The 23,876-nt window shown below is 37.4% G+C and overlaps 1 protein-coding gene and 1 pseudogene across 2 annotated transcripts in view; one reads left to right on the forward strand and one right to left on the reverse strand.

The window, feature by feature from the left end:
* Skap2 (src kinase associated phosphoprotein 2) overlaps positions 1-6,756 on the reverse strand; it is a 173,514-nt gene extending 166,758 nt beyond the window's left edge. Inside the window, exon 1 of one of the 2 annotated variants that reach the window (XM_047560671.1) lies at positions 6,488-6,756. In XM_047560671.1, coding sequence (XP_047416627.1) covers positions 6,488-6,554 — 67 coding nt within the window. In that variant the 5' untranslated portion in view covers positions 6,555-6,756. The remainder of the gene's footprint in view (positions 1-6,487) is intronic. The other variant, XM_047560670.1, reaches the window with a different exon arrangement.
* Positions 6,757-17,624: 10,868 nt separating this feature from the next.
* On the forward strand, positions 17,625-22,485 carry LOC124991345 (60S ribosomal protein L19-like; annotated as a pseudogene).
* The last annotated feature ends 1,391 nt before the right edge of the window (positions 22,486-23,876 follow it).

Raw genomic sequence — 23,876 nt, forward strand, 5'->3', positions numbered from 1 at the left:
CAGGGGTCGTGTCCCTCGGTTAATATGTAGATTGCACTGACTCCTGACTGCCTGTAACTTGGGGGGAAACACCGTAATTGGATTACAAGAAAAGGTCAGCCTGCCTCGCTCACTCGCCCCTTGGCCTGGTGAGTCAGAATTCCTCTTTCTCAGAGGGAGGGGGTTTCATTCACTCCAGTGGGCGCCCGCCGCAGGAATGACGCATGTGGGGCCCCGCTGGCCCTTGCAGAGAAGGAGCGGGAAAGGGGTGTCTCCAGCGCTTCAAATCTAACTGACCCCCACCCGCAGTCTCGGAGACTGCGGGTCTGCACCGCCAGCACTTTGCTCCAGGATTACCCCATCAGCCTCCACCCCCGAAAGTCATCATTAGAAAAAGTTATTCTGGCAAAAGTAAACGTGATGGGGATTTCTGCTGCTGTTTTACACCTTGACGCCGTCAGGAGTAAGCCTTATCTCCAGGAACAGCGGTAAGGATCTGGGGGAGAAGGCCGCTGAAAAGATCAGATTTACAACTGCTCTGAGATAGATGTTAAGGTCTGAAAACAAAATTAAAAGATGACCTGTTCTGGCTCAGTGATCCTTAAACAGTTTAAGTTAGAAACCTCTCAATAGCCATCTCGACCCTTAAGAGGCAAACACTTGACACAGGACTTACTGACTGGTACTCCGACTTTTCCTTCCTTTTTTTTTTTTTTTTTTTTTAATTCTTTTCTTTAATGCACACACAGAAAAAACTGCCACCCGGTCTTCCTCTAGGGTCCTGAGTGATAAGGACAGGGATCTAACACATACACATAGACTGCTTTCTACCAACTTCTGTCCAGATCAAACAGTTAAAAGATGGAACTACACAAGATCAGAACAGTTTTAAAATTCTTGCCAACAATAATATATATCGGATTCTCCAAGTTGAGTACCTAGCCCAGGTTCCCACTCTTGGAGACAGTGGAGCTTTGATCACTTGTTCTCACCATCCCCCACCACCAAAGATCCTGCAATAGGACCTGCAGGCTGGAGTCTGTAAACAGTCACAAAGGTAACACACACACACACACACACACACACACACACACAACCTCTGTCATGGCCTAAATTGTAAAGAGGAAGGGGCAGGGACTCAGCTGAATCCACCACCATTTGCTCAGCCCCAGATCAATAAAATAAGTGTAAAAACCAATCCAACGGCACCCCAAACAGCTGTACTACTTAATTCCACATCTCACTCTACTTTATGAACTGGGTCAGATTTCACTTTGTATTCACTGAGATGTGCTGTCACTGAACTTAATGTGCCAAAGATAGTAGCCTAGACTGAAACTCAAAACAAAAAGACACTTTTCTGTTAAAGCAGGGAAATGGTCTGACCAAACAGCTACTGGTGAAAATATAAAAATCAATTAAACTGGGCACATGCAGATCAATGAAGCCAAATACCCAAAGTCGGAAAATGGCTAATTGAAAAGTTATTGATTGTTCAAATCAATATCCTTGATTACCTAGCACTTTTATAGGTTAGGGTTGAACTGTGGACTTTTCAAACATGGAAAAAGAGACATAAACAAGCACACTTTTCATATTGCAATGGATAAAACATACCTGAGCCTTATAATCCAATCATCCTACAAAATTTTTAAAACTGGCTTTACAGATTAAATGATTTGTCATGATAGAAAGCTGGGCTGTTGAAAGATAGGGCTGACCATCTTTCAACCTCTAAAAAGATGACTCTTGATAAATAGCACTTTACAATAATCAAAAACTTTTTACCACACATTTTCAAAGAAGCCACAGTGAATAACACATTAGTCTGAGATTTACACTATATTCACTGTTAGGCAGCCTCTATTGTAATGTGTTCAGAATGTGATTGAAAAAGAAATGTAAACTCAGTGGAATGAAAAAGATAGACTTGGCTTTAATTGAAAAAGACAAACTAAGTGAATAATGAGTATATAAAACCTAGCCTATGCCACTTTTATCACCCATATATGACACTTAATCTTAAATTTATGAGAGACAACTGAACTGTGTTTCAAATCACTAGAGGCTTTTCCTACTCTGTTGTTTCTTCCTTCTTTCAAGCTATACTTAAATGCTGATAGTAGAGATAACCCCACTTGAAAATTTTCCATATACTGCTCATTTTTTAAAGGAAACCAATGTTAGTTAGGATTAAGTAACTGTAAAAATTGTGAATAACATCAAGAGCCTTACTTAGTAATCTGAAATGAAAATACTTTGAATGGACATATTAAAATACCCCCTCCCAAGAAAAAGTAGGACATTATAGGCTTAAGGTAAATAGGCAAATAATCTTCCTAACCCCACATCTTAATTCAACTACACTATTTGACCCAACCAAAAAAAAAAAAAAAAAAAACTCAATAAATTTCTGGTCCCTTGATTTACAAACTCATATTCCTATTTTTAGAACAGAAAATCTAAGATGTATCATAGATTGATTTTATTTTGAGATTAAATGTTCTCTTATTAGCTTGATGCTCATTAGTTACTGCTGCCAAACTGGGGCAGGCTTGTTCTTGCTCTGTTGGAAATTCCAGGTGCTAAGAAATAGGTGACTATTGGTGACTCAGTAGGTGGCACTCTTCCCTTTACATACTCAGCCAATGCCCCAGAAGGAAATTATGGTACACTAGATACACCATAAATAATTCTCAGAGGAAAAATAAAACCAAAATGTTGACCAAATTATAAACAGGGCTTTGGAAAGGTGGAAATCAAATCATACTATACTCAGCATTGAAAAAAAATTCTGCCTCTATTTCAGCTGAATTGTATTCTTTATCTACTGCCCCTAAAGGGATTATCAATTACAATGTGTGAAGGTTTAAAAAAAAAAAAAGTTGTGGAAATCCCCAATAGAGAAAAATACGATATTTCTAATCAAAAGTGCCATGTGATCAAAACCTCAAGGTCACTTTGCAGAAAACATATAGCCACTTTATTGTTTGGTTTTGAGACTTTAGTGCACTGATAACTATATTCTTTTAACATCTGCTTCATTTTCTAATTTAATAAAAAAAAGATAACATCTGTTAGCTTTCCTTTAAAAAGTTGTTGTAAAATGAGTAAATGAGAATGAATTAGAGTATCTGACTACAAATCACTAACAAACCAATATTTAAAGGGTGATTAAACAAATGAAGTAGGGTAGCAGGCAGTGGTTGCAGTACTTCTCACTTTCTTGCCTGCCAGAAGGGAAAAACTCACATAAATCAAGGTTATTCTTGCTGTTAGTCCTAGTCAAAATATTTGGATGTGGAAGATTAAATGGACAAGATTTGGGATTATCTTTCGATTTTAATTACTCAAGCTAACCCTGTTGTTCTATCATTATAGGGGGAAATCAAAGGTTGCCTATAGTACATATGGTAGTTCAAAATTCTGAAAACTCTTTTCTCTATTTACATAACCAGAAGAATAATTCAACACTTCTTATAAAAAGTATAGCCTTTCAAGATTTAATATACTTAATTATAGAAAGTATAAAAAACCATATTACCACTTTTCCAAGGGTATCATTAAATGTTATTTAAGACAACCTCTTTTTTTCACATTTCTATATAATGTTTTTAAAGGAGAAGGCACAGAAGACAAGTATTGAAAAGATAGCCTAAAACTACCATAATCAACAAGAAAAACAAAGAATAAATATGATAAACATACACTTAAGAACTGGTCCCCATCAAGCAGTTAAATGCCAAATACTTAGAATATATGATATATAATGCCTTGGATAATGGGAACATGGAGCACAAAAGGAAATGTTTTAGCAAATATTATTCTGAAAGCCATTATCTTGGACTTTCTGTTCTTTTTCCTCAAAGCAAAGGATTTTAAACTTTTGAAAGGTTTAGTTCCTTATCTTCTCTATCTTGGAATTCTAGCATCATGCCATGTATTCTAAGAACACTTGACTGTTTACAACCACCAATACCAATCTTTCTCAATTAAAAAAAATTATACTAGATAAAAGCTCTAAAATTCAAATCAATACAAACACTTCCTCTGCAGTTTTAGAAATTTAAATCTAATCATGTACTATCACCAGTACACTGGAATGATGCAAATTCTCATGCCTCCCCAAGATGTTTTTAGATGAAATATATGAAATAACTGCTGAGAGCATCTATTCTTGAAGCCTTGTCTACCTCAGAAAAGATTTTAACCCATGATGTCTCAATGCCCAATACATAGGATGCATAGAAAAACACATTGAACAATATCATAGGTGTCCTATAAACTCGTATAGGTTTTTACAGGTGTCCCATGTATGGGACATAACGGGTTAATTACAGTTAAACATAAAATGTTAACAACTTTCCTTGAATACATTTTAAAATGTTTTAACCCTGAAAAGAACCTGCTTCACTTGTTTGATTTACTTAAAGATATATCTATCCCCCAACTCACATCCACAGCTCTTAAAAATATATTTTGAGAGCTGGGTTGTGGTTCAGTGGTAAAGTGCTTGCCTCACGTGTGTGAGGCACTGGGTTCAATTCTCAGCACCACATATAAATGAATAAAATAAAGGTCCATCAACAACTAAAAAAAATTTAAAATATATATATACTTTGAAAATAAAGTATAATCCAAATTTATAATCTCCAAGGTTTTAACGTTTTAATATTTGTTTTTAATACTCATGCATTTTAATGTGATGTACTTTAGTCATATGAAATACTAAAAATGTCAATAAAATGACTTAGAAAAAAGTAACTGCAGACATTTTGCTAATCTATTACTTGACTTGAGAGATGGCATAAATATGTAGGAAGTTAGCATTGGCAGATAATTTAAATATGTAATTCTGAGCTTTTAGTTTAAATTACATAAGTAAGAGCCACATAAAAAACTATGACCAATGCAAATCAAAGAATAGTTCCATAACTCATATATTCTACTACCTGAAAATGTATGAAATGGCACCAAATAGCACACAGCCTACTGTGGGAGCTGTCAAACTTGGAAAGCATGCAAGCAGAGGTCTGCACTTTATTTCTTAAATTCAAAAACATAACCTGAAAATGGTGACATTAATTTCTGGAATAATGACAAATATTTCTCTATTGTGGTTGTTAAAATAATATTCTCGGTGAGCAATTCCAGCATTGAAACAACAAAAATGTTAACTGTAGTAAAACAAAATTTATACTCATGTGAAACTCATGTAATGGGAAAAGCAGCTACTTTGTCTCTACAGTTCTTTCAATATTTACCTTAGTGCTACCCATTAATGATAATCATTTCTTAAAGTGAAAGAAATACTACCCCACTACAAATGCATTCATCACATTATCACGTCCATACAAACATAAGTCTGCATTCATGCAGACACTATAGATGCTAACCACCAAAATAGTGTAACGGTGTATTACTATTAGAACATTTGCTGTCGCACTGTCATACCAGTAACTTACTATTTCAAATATCACATTTTTTATGACATTGCTTTCTGAGTTAAAATAAGCAACTTATAACACAGGCATCTGCAAGAAAATGTTTTAATACAGTTGTGATCAATATTGAAGGACAGAGACAAAGTAAAATAGTCAATTCCGTTTCCAGAATTCTGACATACACAAGACAAAATGATGGTAAGAATTCCAGAACATCAGAATAGGCAAGATTTGTGCTCCCCTATAAAGATATATTTTCTACTCTAAAGTCTTCATTGGTCCTTGGTGAAAACGCACAGCTCCGTATTCAGAATATTACTGAACTAATAGTGGGGTCATAACCGCATTAAAGAACCACATTTTTAACTCTTAAAAAAAACAAGTTCCCATAAATGGGAATGTAAAACTGAAAAGGGGAAGATGAGGGTGCAAAGATGAAGCACTTTCATCATGTGACACAGGAAGTAGGACTTTTAAAACATCCTTCCTTTTTTGCTTTAATAGTTACTGAGGCCAAGTGGCCATCTGAGAATTCGACTCTGTAAGTCTCAAAATACGAGTGGGCTGAATGTTCAAGAAAAGTGGGAGTTTTAGAAGTGATACACCCTTCCACCTCATAACCCCTAACCCCTGTGGCTCTGACATCTCTTTGTTACACCCTCCATCTCCACTGGCGAGGCCACCCAAGAACTACCTCTTTGACTTCTGCTGTCTTTCCAGCTCTACACATGCATTCATTAATGTTCTCGCCCTCTTCCTCTCCCCTCCCTCCACACACGGCATCTTCATTATGCACACAGAACTGTCCTGATCCCATTAGCGTAGAGTATCTAGAAGGGCTACCCCACCATCCCCACACCAAATTTCAACACACACGCCCACTCCCTTTCTCAGCACCCCTTTTACCTCCTCCCTGTCCCGCCCCCACTGGTCAGAAGACTGGGGCCGGGGGGCGGGATACACAGCGAGGCAGGGTAAGGACTCTGAATGCTTCTGTCCCCATCGGCTCGCCGTCCCCTCGCCCCCGCCCCGGCAGCATTACCCGCCCCCTTCCCGCTCATTACCTGCCAACAGGTTCCTAATTTCCTCAGGGAGGGGGTAGGGAGAGGAGGTGCTGCCGGGGTTGGGCATGTTAGGGAGCGCAAGGCGTGCGGGGGAAAGGACCTGTGCTCAAAGGATGACCGACGGATGGGGTTGTGGCTGTGACCTAGACTCGGGCTAGCGGTCCCGGTGCGGACAGCGGGGCTAAGAGTCCGGACACTGCCAGGCCGGGACTCACAACAAGGAAGTCACTGAATCTCCAGCCAGCAGCAGCTGGACTCTTGGCCCAGCCCCGCTCGGAAAAACGGGGCGGGGCGGTGGGCGGGGAGGAGGTGAGAAGGGCCTCGGGGGCCCAACTGCGCATGTGTACCCTTCGGTTTTTCTCCGGCTCGGAAGAAAGAGCCTCCAGGCAAGCCACGCCCACCCCTACGTAGGGGAGCTGGAGGAGGAGCGGCTAGTGGGAAGGGAGCAGACCCGGCCTTCGTCACCTGATCCCACCGCTGAAGCCCCTTGTCGCCATTTTAGGTACTGGTACCTCAACAACCGCTGATCATTTCTCCACGATCCCGAAAAATAATGTATCCGCGGTGCCCAGAAGTTTTCCGACGAAGGGACCTTCTGTCCGATGATCAGCCCTACCAAAGTTTAACACATCGTTTGCTAACCCACAAGGAGTTTTAGACCTACCTAAACTGTTACGGCCTTCTTTGTCCGATTGCATGAAGGTAACAAAGCCCATCTTCCGCCAGTCCTCCTAGAGAAGCTGTCTGGAGCTGCTCCAGGGAGCGTTCTGATTGGGTCTTACATTTCTTTTCTGCCTAATTCGTATTCTTAGAGTGCCTGATTTTCCCCCACTACGGAGGAAGAAAGGGGGGTTCTGGGCACTGTCCATCAGAGAGTAAAAACAAAAACCCAGAAGGCTAAATAGATATTAGTACCACTGTCCATCTACAAGCATTTTTTTTTTAATGCGGGTGGTGATTAGTAGAACAAAATTATGCAGTCTGTCCACTCCAATTTGAACATTTAGTCAAGGAATACTTAGTGTTTTCTGTCTGTAAATCTTACATATGTTCTCAAAAAGACACATCTTAGATATTACATGCAAGCTCCTCTGCACCATTAAAGTCACCGAGAACCTAATGTGTACCCATGTTTGTCATCAAGGAAAATGAAGAAATCAGAGTAACTGTAAAGAATATAGGCTAATTAAAGAAGTCTCCAAGTAGGAACTGCCAGGACAAAGCATTTTGCAGGTGTCCACTGCCTTATGTCTCTTGGTAAAGATATGCTTGGAAACAGTGCTGGGATGCCCCAAGGTGTACCCTCCAACTCTGTACATTATTTTGAAAACGACACATGAATATCATTTCCTAAACTTTACCTACATTAAAGATGGTGACTATCAGCCATTATCTTTCATAGGTACTACTGTTGTACTTTGTACATGTGATATGGTTCAATCGCTTATTCCTCTACCCTCCAAACTTCTCTAGGTCAATAGTCCTTACACTTTAGTTTGCATTAGAATCACAGAACCTATGGTTTGGTAGAACCTATGACATGGGAGATTCTCAAGTCCTACTCCCAGAAATTCTGATCCAGTCTTTCAGTTTCTTTAGGTGAATGCCATACATCCTGAGATTTCATTTGAAAAACACTACTATTATTTCCCAGCACCTAGAGAACACTTAATTTGTCATAATTTATCTTTCATCCCCAGCTGGAATCCTAAACCCAGCATGGAACAATGGCTCTATTAATATTTCATCAAAAACATTCAAGGACTGGGGTGTAGCTCAAAGCATGTGCTTAGTATGCACAAAGCCCTGGATTCAATCCCCAGAACCAAAAACAAATATATATCTTTTTTTCAGACAGTACTAGTGACAATTTAAGTAGTCAAGTACAGTATGATATTTTGTGAAATTCTTTAAGTGATAATATCAAATACTAATTGTAAAAGTAAAAATTAGGGCATTTAGGTGTCCATGCCTTACCTCACAGAACAAGACAAAAACTTCAGAATTGAAGTAATAACAAAAAAGACACCCACAAAACAAACCTATTTCCTAAAATGGAATCCGAAATTCCTATCCAGTATTATAAATGTGATGAATTATAGAAAGAGTTCTGAAAATCACAATTCTTTTTGGTAGAGTCAGAAGTGAATAGTGACTTTATAATATAGGCTTTTCTGGTATCAGAATTAAGAACTATTATTAAACTGCAAAGTTTTCTGTTAAGGTCGAAACTGTTTCATGAATATTTTTATTAGCAAGGATCATTTCCTCTTTATAGTTATCGCATACAATTCTTTGTCTTGTCACATTTTTTATTACACTAGGTTTCCAAATTTCCCTATCTTTTGTTGCCTTCTGATAGAACTGACCACTTTTTTTTTATTATTGTCTCATTTATTTATTTATACTCCTCTCATTCCACAAAGGAATTGAGTTGATTTACTCGTGTATCAAATAGACAGCTTTGTGGAGTGGATCAAATGGACAGTGTCTACAACACTCATTATGACAAGTCATTCTTGTTAGTGAAAGACAGAAAACTATTAAGATTGCCTTAAAATATATAGCATCTAGTAGTCTAAATAAAAATGGCAATAACAGAAAATGGACTTTTTGTATAAAACACACTTCCCCTATTTAGGAATCCATTCTCGGACACAGGTCCATGATGGATTCATTTGAGCAATGCTTTGTATACTCCATCATTTTTACTGCTTATTGTTAAAGTTACTGAAATTGATTGTAAGATGGAAAGACAAAGGCTAAAATAAATACATATTTCTTTTGTTTCCAAGTGTTTCTATAACAAAAACTAAGAAGGAAATCAAATCATACTTTACATTCTTTAAACTAGTCATATGGGGTTAATAATGATAATGATAATAAATGAAACTATAAATCTCAACCAGAGAGAGGTGGTGGCCTCCCTACCATTCCACAAAAAAGAGACTAAACTCTGGGAAAATCTGATTTTCTTCTCAAAAGTGGGTCCTCCAGTTCAAAGAAGATACATATGTATCCCTATTTCTAATGCTAAACCCCTTCCTTATGCCCTTCAAAATTAACTTAGAATGCCAACCACAAACCTAGGTTTAAAAAAATCTAGAGGAACATTGCAGACAGCAGGCCAAAACACAATTTACATTTTCCTGTCTCTCTTATCTTCATTTTTGTTTAGCTTTCCTTGGCATGTGGGAGAAAAATTATATTAAGGCATTATATTAGTTACGTATTGCTGCATAACAAAATTGAGCAGCTTTAAACAAAAACTCAGTAGCTCATATGGTTTCTGATGGTCACAAATCCAGGAGCAGCTTAGCTGAATAGTTTAGGCTCAAAGTCTTTCGTGAGGGTGCTGTCAAGATGCGGGCTCTGTTGCAGTCCTTTGAAGATGATGGCCAGGGGCTCTGATTTAAAGATAGTTTACCCACAGGATTGTTGGCTGGAGTCCTCCATTCCTCTTCGGCTGCTGGGAAAAGGCTTGGGTTCCTCATAACATGGACTTCTGTACAGGGCTGCTTGAGGCCTCATGATAAGGCATAGCACATGAGCAATGATCCAAGAAATAAAGCAACCAAGGTGGACTTGTAAGTAAAGAGTGAATTAAATGAAAGAAGCAATTGAAATTGTACTTATTTTGCAGCCTAATCCATTAAATTTTTTAACCCTATTGTCTTTCAAGCCATCTAATAATGACTTTGGTGCTGGGGATCGAACCCAGGGATTTGTGGATGGGGGGCAAGCACTCTACCAACTGAGTTATATCCCTAGCCTGTAATAATGACTCTTTAAAAGAGTTTTTAGAAATGAAGATTGTTTTATTTTCCAAATTTTTATCCTTCTTTTCATTTGATTCTTCTAGAACTAATAGGTATGATTTCATCATTATGTGGCAGTCAACAAGAAAAAAAATCATATTCTCAATCACTGGAATTTCATATGAAGACAATCAGTTACCCTTAAAAAATGTGACATTAAGCCCAATCAGAACCAAAAAGTTCTACTAGATGCAACTCATGGTTTGAGTTTTTAGGTCATATTCATTTGTTTATTTATTTGTACTGGGGATGGAACCTAGGACCTCAAGCATAACATGCAAATATTCTACCATTGAAGTACACCCCCAGCCTAGGTTATCATTATTATTAATCATATTAGTGTATAATTTATTAAGTTAGCAAGATAAGAAACACATTTATTTTCTCTAGCTCTTCATCTCATTTGCATACATATAAATATACACTCGGGCCTTTGCTATCCTGGCCAATCATTTTAAAAGAAGAAGAACAAGCAATTTAACATGGTCTGATTTTGAGTTATTAACAAGATGTTGAATTCTTTAGTATTCTGCAAATTAGGAATAAGGTGAGAGAACTGCCTATCCCTTTCCATTCTGGTCAGAGGGTTGGTTCCTGCCCAGGTAGCAGCCCTTTTCTCCCTTAAGCTGAATTTCCCTTTCCAGATTCTCTCTCTCTCTCTCTCTCGTTGTTGTTGTCCTTTTTAGTCCTTCACAGACTCTCAATGTTCAGAAATCTCAGCACTGATGGAACCCAGTACCTAATGCATGCTAAGCTGAGCCAATTCCCAGCCCTGCTTGCTTATAAGGTCAGCTTTGATGGTAGTCCTCTAACTTTTAGCCAAGCTCTAGTAACTGAATTTCTCCTACTTGGGTTCTGAGACCAAGTCCCTACCTTGTGTACTTTTAATAAAGGTATCAATATGTCTAGATCACCTCTAGCCCTCTTGTACCATGGCTCTGCCTCATTCTTAGGTGTTGACTAACAGGCTGGTCTTAAATTTTACCTGGGTCTCCAGAGATGTGAGGAATCCAATCCCTGTGTTGCCTTCTGATACTGGTCAGCCTTGGTTCCCAGGGTATGTGATCATGCTAAGAAAATGCTTGTTCTTCATTACTAAAATTAATGCAGACCCCCTCCTCTCCATGTGAACTGTTTTGCTTCTCCTTTATGGTTTGGTGAGGTTACCTTGCACTGTGAGCAGGCGCATTAAAAGATGAGAACTTTTGATTCTTCCCCTTTAATTCTTGTCATTTAAATCTCTAATTTCTGTCTTAGAGTTACCATCCAGTGACCTCGGAAATTCCATTTTATTCTTGGCTTATAGCAGAGTTAGGGAAAGTTATCCTTCAGCTTATCTAGGGGGTAAAGTGCAAGGCTAATGGTATCATTTAAACTTCCCCAGCCCACCCCACTCCCAAGGAGAACCCTGACCTGCACTCCCTGAATTTCTACCAATTAGAGACTCAGGAGAGTGGATGAGTAACTATCTCCTTGCACCTTGGCTTAGACTGGTTTGGGAAGTCATGAAGTCTTGACACAGTGCACCTTGGAGGAAAGATAACTGAGACCGTATTTTGGAAATTAAACATTCCAAGGGAAAGCAGGTTGCATGGGCCTTTCAAAGAATGGTTTCAGGACTAGCAGTGTGAAATAAGCAAGGTGTTCATGGACATATTTTATGTAGTGTTTTCTGATCCCCACAACATCCTTACCAACATTTAATGAAAAAAAAATAATATTTCTACAAGAATAAAACGAAGAACATAGCTGCCTTATTAAATTTTGAAGGATTCACATCTGAGCTTTCAATTATACTTGACTCAATAATATTTTTTTCTAGTACTATGGATTGAACCCAGGGTGTTTACCACTGAGTACATTCCCTAGCCTTTTTTTTTTTTTTTTTTTTTTGAGACAGGATATTGCTAAATTGCCAGGCTTGCTTCAAAGTTGCAATCCTCCTACCTCACCCTCCTGATTTTGGGTAATTACAGGCCTAGCCCACCACACCCACCTCAATATAAATTATTTACTGAATTTTCTCTGTTGTTACCCATATGAATTATTTTTGTTACAGGAATTTATCTTCATTTTGTTATTATAGCAATTAAAAAGCATGAATTTAGATGAAACAATGTTTTCCTAATACACTTCTGGAGATCACTTTTTAGCTAGGTTGGCAGAGGTTCTAGAACATTCACTAATTAAAAACAGGTCTGAGTTTCTTTCCCTATGGAAAGACAAGATAGTAAATTGTGACCAGAATACTTCCTATTATAGTGCACCTTTTCTCACCAGGCAATTTTAAAATACCAAGCTGTCTTCAGCAGCGGTAATTTAGTGGGTTTGTGCTTAATATATTCATGAAGGGCTTTGATGGATTTGATAACCATAAGCAACTGTAACATTAAATTGCCATTTAATTTTTTTCAGTGACTTTCAAAGTTGTCAATATTAAACAGTAGTGTTTTACAAATGACTACTCTAAGACCAATAAGAGTGAAATCAAATAAAATTTAAAAGTCTCAACCAAATTCTGCCTTTTTTTAATAGCATCCCACGACTGAGAAAACAGACAACACACACACACACACACACACACACACACACACAAACACATATTCTTACAGGACTTTTAGCACTACCTGTATATTTGCCTGTAATTTGCATTATATATTTCTGTACTCAGAAATTCTCTGTTACCCCACCCCACCCCACTTAATTTTTCAACTTTTTTCTGTATCTTATCCATCAAATATATATTCAATCCCATCCTGTAATACAAAACAATTTTTTTACCTTTATTCCTAACATCATAATTTTAGGATACTTTTACTAAAATAAACTGAATTCCATTTTTTCCTCTTTTTTTTCTCCTTGTTGGATGGCTACTTTAATGTGGTTTTATGATCTAAATTTTGGTAAGCTAAGAAAGTTGGTACTGTTGACACCTACCCAGTCTTCACAACTTGTAGACTACCCCAGACATGTCTATGGCACCATGAAGGACATCAAGAATTAAGTAAGTGATCGACCATTCTGATGTGTTTTGCCACCCTTCCATTCATTTTTTCAATATTATAAATGCCTTTTGTATGGGGACCCTACCTTCCATCTTATTTGAGTTCTTGCTTTATTACTCCAAACAATGGTACTTTTCCCAGAAGCCACAGATGAGAGAAAAAGGACTGACAACCTTGATTCCTGTCCAGCCATGTTCCTGTACATTTCTGTGAGCTTTAATTTTACTTTTAATAGCAACCTTGATTTTTTTAAAGACAGATTTGAAAAATTAGCATTAGGCAGGTGGGGTAGTGCACACCTGTAATCCCAGCTACTCAGGAGGCTGTGGCAGAAAGATCATTAAGAAAAAGTCAAGGGTTGTATGTTTACTCATATGTGGAAGTTAGAGAGGAACAAGGAAAAGAAAGGTGGGTGAAGCCTCATGAAAATTGAAGGAAGATCAGTAGAGTAGAGGAAAAGAACTAGGGCAAAGGAGGAAGAAAATGAAAGGGGAAGTGCTGGGGAATGAGTTTGACTGAAATATATTGTTATATTATGTGCATGTATGAATATGTAACAACAAATCACACCATTATGTAATTATAATGCACCAATAAAAACTGCTAAAATCTCCTAGGCTAAAACAAGTCACCTGGTGGATCCCAGAGCCAAGAGATGGGGCATACTCCTTACCTATATTGAGCAGGCACTACAAAATTGCTGAAGGGTATATGGACTTCTTATTTGCAGGTAGGGAGGGAACACTGGAAAAATGATCTGGTCTACCATACTGCAGTAGGCAGAAAAAATGACTTCAAAGTTTGCCATATCCTGCACTTCAGACCTTGTGAACATGTTATCTTACGTGGCAAAAGGGACTTTGTAGAAGTGTTTGAATTAAAGATCATGAGAGAGGGATATTAGCCTGGATTATCCAGGTTGACTCAACATAATCTTTAAGCATACTTCTAAGAGGGAGGCCAAGTGGGTCAAAGTTTGAGAAAGATGTGACAACAGAGACACAGAGAGGTTTTAAGGCTCTATGTTGAGGACTCTGAAGATAGAGGAAAGGGCCCAAAGCTAAGGATGCAAGTGTCCTCAAAAGCAAGAAATGGCAAGGGAAAGAATTCTCCCCTGGATCCTCCAAAGGAATGCAGCCCTGCTACACCTTGATTTTAGCCCAGTGAAAGCCATTTTGGACTGCTGACTTCCAGAACCATAGATAATAAAGTTATATTCCCCAAGTTTTTAATTCTCCAAGTTTGTGTCGATTTGTTAATAACAGCTGCAATAGAAAACCAATATACACACCTACAAAACCTATAAATAGAACAAGATTTCTAAATAGTCAACAGAACCAGCATTTGTAATAACACTACCAAGTAAATGCATTTTAATTAATAGGGCTATTCCTAGAAAATATATTAATGCCTATGACTTTAGTTTACTTATTAATGCACACAATTTTGAATAATTTCTTCATACATAAAGCATATATTCCATTGACAAAACTACTATCATCCCTAAACTTTTGGTTTAACTAATGAATATAATTTAACAACTCATATTTACCAAGACAATAACTATGGCAGTCAAGCGTGGATGAATTTCTCTAGAAATCCCTAAAATTATTCCTGATTACCAAAATAATTTCATTTTTTCCTTATTTATTCTTAGAGTAAGATTTATCTAGATGGAATTCAGAAGCATTGCAAATAAAAATATATATATAATTTGAAAGTTGAATTGTACTACAGCACTTGATGGGAAACTTAAAAAATTGTGTTTTGGTTTTATAAAGTGTGTAACAGCAAAGCCTCAGTCTTTGAAAAGGCTTATCCTGGTTTTTTTGTTTTTTGTTTTCTGTTTTTTGTTTTGGTGTGCTTAATTCATTTTCACCAGGCAGTTTTGAATTTTCATTGCAAGTTATTTTCAATTGTTATTTTAGTAACAAGAGCCTTCGAATGTAATATCTGTGTTGTACTAATTCTCTGAGCAAAAAATGCCACTTAAGAATTGCCTCTGTGTCAGGGAAATGAAAGTTCTTCAGTTCAATCGTAGTGACCCTGCTACCTCATCACACACTCATAAAACCACCCTTTATTATTTCTACTATTTGTGAGGATTCATCTGTAAGAAGTTAATACTGGAATTTTTCAATACTACATTTTCCAATGTTTGGGGAATTTGCTGCCCTTATGTGATTCCTTTAAATAGCAACAAATCAGAATGCCCTCATAAAATTCAGATAAAGTAGTCATTCTTACTGCCTTGGTTAAATTGTTATTTGGAGACATGTAAATGAAAGTCTGCTCCTAAGATACATCTTCTGATCAGCTCAAATCAGAAGTATATCTCTTTTTTTCTCATTACTTTAACATCTTTTCCATGTGGAGTAAATATATTCAATTTCTTCTTTTTACTGATGCACATAATCATAAAACATGCAATGAATGTGAAGCATTTATTGTTTCTCTACAAATATTCGCTACTGTTTTATTAAAATGGTATTGTTAACTTCCATGGCAATGGGTTCTATGTAAGTAACTAAATACTGACTTTCAAAATAAGAAACCTTGATCAACGCTTGATGCAAACAAGTTATTTCAATAAAGTCTGTTGGGAGTAGATTCGTTGTTTCAGTAGAACAACTCAATTAGTATTGTACTTCTTGGTGAAGTCTTTTTTTTTTTAAATATAATTACGTTTTTCTGATGCTGGGTTTCAAACTCAAGGCCTCACATGTGCTAAGAAAGCATTCTACCACTGAACTACACATCCAGCCCCTTGGAAAATTTTATATATGGAATTTGAAAACTACAAGTCTAGGAGACAAAATCTGGGTGGTACACACATGTGCATTGATTATAAGGAATTCTTTAATGTAGAAAAATACTGTGAAAACTAGTGTTATATAATGCAGAGCTACATTGAGGTATTCTCTAGGAATAAGGAATTTGGGAAAATAAGATTCCTCTCTGAGAATTAAACCAAGAAATCAATACATAGAAGGGCAAGAGCAGATATATGCAGCCACCTGAAATACAGACTATTTATCCCGTGGGCTACAAGATTTGCCTATAACCTGATTAAATGTGGAGGCCTATGGTCTCAACCCTGTGGCTAGTTATAAAAATACAGAGAAGAGAGATTCTTCACACAGGCAAGTGTTGACCATGTTCATCCAAACGCTACCTAGGGAGAAGAGATTATTAACCAGGAATCTTTCTGTAATGGGTAAAACAAACTTGTTTAGAAGCAGATGGGAATAATCCTGTTGAAAAGACATAAATGTTAAAGATACAGGAAAGAAAAGAGATAAGCACAGATTTTACAAGAAGACAGAAGCTCTAGAATTCAAAGTATAGTAGAGAAATTGACCTTGGGGAGGAAGAGACAGCCCTCCAATCATAACCCAAGGGAAGGAGGTCAGAAGAGTATAGACAGGTGGATTTGGAGATTTGGTAATAGAAAAATGAGGAACTTTCCATCTGGAAATTTCTATTTCTAAGAAGAAGAGGGTGAGATCATCTACTGAGTATGTGGAGAGGAGAGGTAGGTAAGAAGGAAGAGGAAATGGAGATTTGCTTTTTTAAAATGTTTAATAAAGCCTGGTGCAATGTTGCACACCTGTAATCCTAGCTACTAGGGAGGCTGAGGCAGGAGGATCCCAAGGTCAAGGCCATCCTGAATTTAGGGAGACCCTATCTCAAAATAAAATTAAAAAAGAACTTGGATTGTATCTCAGTGATAGAGCACCCTGGGTTCCAGCACCAGGAAAATAAGTTTAATAAAATTAATTAGTCTAGTAGCAGTAATACCTTTCTTTTCAGGTAGCTTTTGTCTAATCTTCAGTTAATTTAAAAAATCTGGAATGAGTGTGTGTGTGTGTGTGTGTGTGAGAGAGAGAGAGACAACAAAATGACACACTTGAAAACAAATCATATGCTAATTTGTATCTATTATGATTTATATATTTATTTTACTTCATTATAGAATAGAATATTTCAATACTAAAACTGGAATAAGAACTCAGGTCTCACTTTGCATTTTAACTGTATTGTAGGAAATTTTTTTCATTGATATCTATTTTTGTTTGCTTTGCTCTGTGTGTGTTTGTGTGTGTGTGTGTGTGTGTGTGTGTGTGGTGTATTTGTGGTGCTAGCACCAAACCCAGGGCTTTGAACATATGCAGTACATACCATAGCATAGAGCTACACTCCCCAGCCCTGTTTGACTCTGTTATCTGTTTTCTACAAAAAATTTAAAAAAAAAAAAAAATCTGTATACTTTTAAATAAGTAGTGGTTCGCTGCCGCAGCCTCAGTCACGAGTATGCTCAGGCTTCAGAAGAGGCTTGCCTCCAGCGTCCTCCGCTGTGGGAAATAGAAGGTCTGGATGGGGACCCCATCGAGACCAATGAAACCGCCAATGCCAACTCCCGTCAGCGGATCCGAAAGCTGATCAAAGATGAGCTGATCATCCGCAAACCAGTGACTGTCCATTCCCGGGCTCCAAGCCGGAAAAATACATTGGCTCACCGGAAGGGCAGGCGTATGGGCCTAGGTAAGCTGAAGGGCACCGCTAATGCTCCAATGCCAGAGAAGGTAACCTGGATGAGGAGGATGCGGGTTCTACGTAGGCTGCTCAGGAGGTACCGAGAATCTAAGATTGACCGCCACATGCATCACAGCCTCTACCTGAAGGTAAAGGGGAATGTGTTCAAAAACAAGCGGATTCTCATGGAACACATCCAAAGTTGAAGGCAGATAAGGCCCGCAAGAAGGTCCGGGCTGACCAGGCTGAGGCCCGCAGGTCTAAGACCAAGAAGGCGCGCAAGCGCGGTGAGGAGCGCCTGCAAGCCGAGAAGGCAGAGATCGTCAGGACTGTCCCAGGAGGAAGAGACCACTTAGTACTTAGTGGTCTCAGTCCTTGAAATAAAAACAAGCTTTATCTGTTTAAATAAATAAATAAATAAAAATACAAATAAAATTTAAGAAGTAAGTAGTGGTTTTCTCCCAACACGGACTCAGTGGATTATTTATTTATTTATTTATTTTTTGGTACCGGAAATTGAACTCAAGGGCACTCGACCACTGAGCCACATCTCCAGCCCTATTTTGTATTTTATTTAGAGACGGGGTCTCATTGAGTTCCTTAGTGCCTCGCTTTTGCTGAGGCTGACTTTGAACTCAACGATCCTCTTGCCTCAAGTCTCCTGAGCGACTGGGATTACCAGGTGTGCACCACCGCACCCAGTGACTCAGTGGGTCTTAAAGCTGGTGTATTCATCAGAGTTAGGTTTGAGAATGACAGAAAGCCGTAGGTACAATGGCTTAAGCAGGATAAATATTTATTTCTATTTCAATTCAGGGTCTACGTGTGCAGTCCAGGAATGACATGGTTTCCTCACAATGTGAACTTTTCAACTTCCTTGTCCAAGATGGTAGCTTCTGTGTTCCAGGCAGGAAGGTGGAAGAATATCAAAGAGACAAAGAGCATGGATCAGCCTTGTTTTGTGGAGGGTTTCAAGCTGCCACAGGGTAGCACCACTTATAGCTCATAGACCAAAACTAAGTTACATGGCAGCACTAAACCAAAAGAGTCTTGGAAGTGGTAATTTGGGATAGTCCTACACCGGGTTAAAAATTCTAGTGTTGTGAAAGAAGAACAGCTATTGGGAAGAGATTAGCAGCCTGCCACAGATGTTGTGTTTGCTGCTTCTTGATGAGTAACAGCAGAACATAAACAGAGCTGTGTCAACACTAAGCTCTGAAATCTTAGAGAATTTGTATTAAAAAAATCTTTTGGGGAATATCTCTACTATCTGTTTGCCACATGCTACTAGTCCCTTTGTGCATCTCTACTGGTTGAATGTTTTTGTGTCTTACAAAGCCTATTTCTTTGTTTCTGTGTTTGAATTGATAAAAATCTTTCTTCACAAATTTAATTGCAGCATTTTTCTGAACCTGGAAAATTATCAATCTGTTTCAAACTCCAGACAACAGGAAAATTAGTTCACCTTTATTTTTTCATGTATGCCGAGAGGCTCAGAAATGGATCTGCAATATTTAAAAAAAAAAAAAAAAGAAGTAATGGTTGTAGGAGAGAAAAAGTAATCTTTTCCTTGCCCATCATAAGGCTGATGGCTAAGACTCCTATAACAAAAGACAGTAAAACGATAAAAGCATACACATTTTATTTAACGTACGTTTTATGTTCCAAGAAAGGCCTTCAGAAGTGAACACCCAAAGAAATAAAGAAATCTGTATATTATTATGGACAGTCATGCAGGAGCATGACCAGAGGACAAGAGGCATGCTCTAATAGTCACAAGCAGAGCAACGTAGCAAGGCCTGTTGATTCGAATTCTTCTCTGCATCCTGCATCTTCATACTTTTTCTCTCTTTATAGGAAAGATCTCTCTGGAATAAAAATGTTAATGACCTATTTTAATGGAAGGTCAGAGAATTCTTTTTTTTTCCTTTCTTTAATTAAAATTTTTTATTTTTTCAGACTGCATTTTGATTCATTGAATCCTTTTGTGATCTGCTTCAGGAGAGAAGGGTGAGGGGCAGTCAGAGACCTTTACTCTTTTCTCAAATGCCAAGGTACCCTATTCTGAGTTGCGTTCCCAAACTCTGTCATTGTTACTGCATTATCTTAGAAGACTTAGGTGTCAAATCCACTGTTAGCGAAAACAGAGCATTATATGATCAACTGAATTACCAAAGAAAATGTGTTAATCTAAACTGAACTCAGAGTGAATTGAGCCTTCTCATATTCTCAATAGAATCTCTTTGCTTTTGAGTTTATTGTGCCAAATAATTGGATGAGATTGTTTGTTAAAAAAAAAAAAAAACCTTATTTTAAAATTAAAAAGTTGTAAAACTTTATAATATGAAAAATTAAATCAGTGTCCACTAATGAAGGATGATTTAGACTTTCGGTAAACTCAAAGTTAAAGCAGAATCTTCCAGTGTAAAATTTTTCAGAGAACAAAATTGAAGGAGAGATTTAAAACATTTTAGTAGTACTATATTTCTATGACTGGTTCCTTCTTAGTTTTTTTTTTTTTTTTTTACCCTTCCCTCAAGATTTTCCAGCACCTTCTGTAATAGTAGAAACTTTAGGAGGGTTATTTCTCACCTTGTTATTGAAGATTTGGAAGCAGTTTGCCTCTGGTTCTTCTTGTTTTTCTCTCTGCCCAGATACAGTAACAACTTGATGAAAAAATCTGAGACAGACACAGTCATTCGAGGTTTTCTTGAAAGTGTTTCTAAGCTGGCCAGAGCATTTTTATTTGAGCTATTTTATTATGTACTAGATACAGAATATAGACTATGTAGGTCTATGGTGAAACTGTTAGTTAGCATGGACCACTGAACCATTAACATGTTACCGTTCTAAAATAAAATTAAACCTGAACTATGTAACTGATTGGTCTACAATTGCAGTGTGAAGTAGACATCAATGATTCACTTCCCTTAAGAGCATTTTACTTTCAAAAGGTGCAGTTTTCACTGATTTAAGAAAATCAGTCAACCTTGAAGATATATGGAAGGGAATAGTGGTCACTAGAGACAGGGAGGGGTAGGGGGACAGAAAGGAACTGTGAGGGACTTTTAGGAACAAGGAAGAGTGCTGGGGGGATGGTGGCCAAGAGGAGAAGAAGGGTGGTTGGATGTAGTTAAAGCACAATATATGCGTATATGGAAAGACCACAGTGAATCTCATCAATTTGTACAATGAATATGTTAATAATGACAACAGTAATGGGTATAATATTCCTCATTTTTAATTATTTAATTTAAAATGCTAATATAAAACATTCCCATTTTTCAAATCAGATATAAACTGAAAAGTAAAAGTACCTTTTCCCTTCCCCAATATTATTACTCTGAATTTTAATAGGTATTTCCAAAATGCCTTGTAATGTACTAATTTACATTCCAGCGTTCTTAAATACTTAGTTAGAAACAAACACACTTAATAACTTGCTATTTCTTTGCTCAAGAGTTTCCATGTTTATTGGTTATTAATCTAATTTAGCTTAACAGCTTTCCTATGAGTTCAAGATATTAATCCCCCAATTTTATAAATCTAAAGACAATAAATAAAGAGTTTAAGGTCCTCAACAGTAACTCCATGGTGTAGTAGGAACTGAACTGGAACTTCCTGCCTTGTGGTAATATTGTTTGACCACTGATTTATACTTTCAGTTCCAACTCTTAGTATATGTGCAGCTGAAGTGGGTATTCAGGCTAATTAGTTTTTTAAAATGAAGAAAATTATTAGATTTGAATATTGAGAAATTGACAAACATTGAATATCAGTTACTATTCTGGTCTCCTAATTTGTTCTCTGACTTTGAGTAAAAGTCATATTTATGACCAGCTTAGCATCTGTCTTACTTGGGACTCACTAGCCAACAGTTACGGAGACTAAAAGAAGAATCTAGTAATAAAAGGCATAGCATATGAGAAATAATGTGACTCCTATATTTTAGAGATTCTGGAAAATGCTTTATCTTTAGTTTCACATCTCATCACAAAATTTCTGTGGTGCGTGGGTGGCCATTGTGTCTAGTTATGCATTATTACTAAAGAGACAAAAATACACCTCTGGTATAGATAGTTCTGATTGGAAGGCTCATTCCTGACCTCAACTATGACAGTCACTCTTTGGAGTATCCAGAAAGTAGATGAAGCTGATGTGAGGATTAAAGTGACAGCTCTGCACACCCATTAGAGACTGGTGACTCAAACTGTCTCTCCTAATGTCCTTTAGATTATCAAATTGTGTCCATTGTGCTCACATTTTTTAAATGAAGCTCTTTTCCTGCTGCTATTACCACTTATGTTTACATTTGGCCTTTCAAAGACTGATGTAGGGTGAGGATTTACAGTACAGGGACACCTTTGAGTGAGACAAATTATGTCCTCTTCTTTAACGAACTAAATAATAACAAGTGTTAAAAACTAAATAATAACTGTTCTTATAACAACCATAGAACCAATTTGTCAAATTCCCATTGAATTTAGTTCTCTGGGTTCTAAACACACAGGACCAGAACCATATTTATTCAGCTGATGTTCAGTGTTCTGCACAGTTGTCAGTGGATGAAAGTGAGAGTGCTAGGAAAACATCTGGAAGGTTAAAAACAAATCTGATTATGTGGAGACAATACAGATAAAAGTCTGAAAAATTCACTTTGAAACTGAAAGTTGAGGTCAGGAAGGCATAACCAACTTGTGTTATGAATATGTAAAAGGCAACAAAGACTCGATAGGTAAGCTGAGGTTTCATAGCAATTTTACCTCATAAAATTTCATCTTTTGTTCATAACTTTGTATTCTCTCATTTTGAAGCCTCTCAATCTCTATTATTAATTCCTAATGGTTTCTGTAGAATTGGATTGGGCTAGAGTCAAAGTATCTCATGCAGATTTGGTTTTTGTTGTGTTTTGTCTTGTTTTGGTGCTGAGGATTGAACCCAGGGGTGCTTTACCACTGACTTATATCCTGGCCCTTTTTATTTTTGTATTTTGAGAAAGGATCTCACTAAGTTGCTGAGTTTGGCCTCAAACTTGCAATCCTCTTGCCTCAGCCTCTTAAGTCGCTAGATTACAGGTGTGTACCACTTCACCTGACTTTTCTTTGATAGCGTATTTGGATAAGAAGTGGCTTTGCTGGTAGGACTGAGAACAGAATCAGACTAGACCAAGGTGTAAATAAGTAGACAGGAACTTGACCTTGTCCAGATGCTCTAAAAAAATTAATTAATTAATTAATTAAAAATTCAACAGCCTGATATTAAGTCCCCATCTTTATTTTCAGTTTTAACCCTGTTCTCTACGGTTTTGGTGTAAGACAGAGATGGTCTGGAATTCCAGCTTTGTCAATTTATGAAGGAACTAGGGCAGGTTACTTACCCTCTCTTTATGAATATCAGTTTATTCATCTGAAAGATAAGAATGGTGTTTGGGGGACTTTTTATTAAGTTTGTGTGTCTGGTACATGACAGTAGTTGTGGAACTAGTCCGATAATAGCAAACACAACCAAGTTGCCAAGTTGACCTAAGACCTTTTTATCACCGTCCCCTTAAACAAAACTTCCAAATGCTCTGGAATCATATAAGCATTCAGAAGTAGTCTAAAGTTCATAAAGAGGGACTGGGGTTGTGGCTCAGTGGTAGAGTGCTTGCCTAGCACATGTGAGGCACTGGTTTCGATTCTCAGCACCACATGAGTAAATAAAGTTTTAAAAAAAACTTCACATGCAGCCAGATGAGGTTTATTCTGGTGAGGATTAAATACTGTTTGCTCATGGAAAGCAGATGCTCTCTTGATTTCTGGTTATTCCCCAGTTTAAAAAAAGTAAAATTTATAAAGAGAAACTGAATGAAAGTTCATTCATTCATTCAACAAACATAAGCATAAAGAAGAAATCAAAGATGGAAGACTATGAAGGAAGTCATGTACACCTCTCATTAGATTACAAGGTAGAATATGTGTCACAAGAAAAATTCAGTTGAAGTTCTCTGGGATTTTGAGAAAGAAAGTATTTCAGCTGAATTATCAGGAA

The sequence above is a fragment of the Sciurus carolinensis genome, chromosome 8, assembly GCF_902686445.1.
Source record: "Sciurus carolinensis chromosome 8, mSciCar1.2, whole genome shotgun sequence".
NCBI lineage: Eukaryota > Metazoa > Chordata > Mammalia > Rodentia > Sciuridae > Sciurus > Sciurus carolinensis.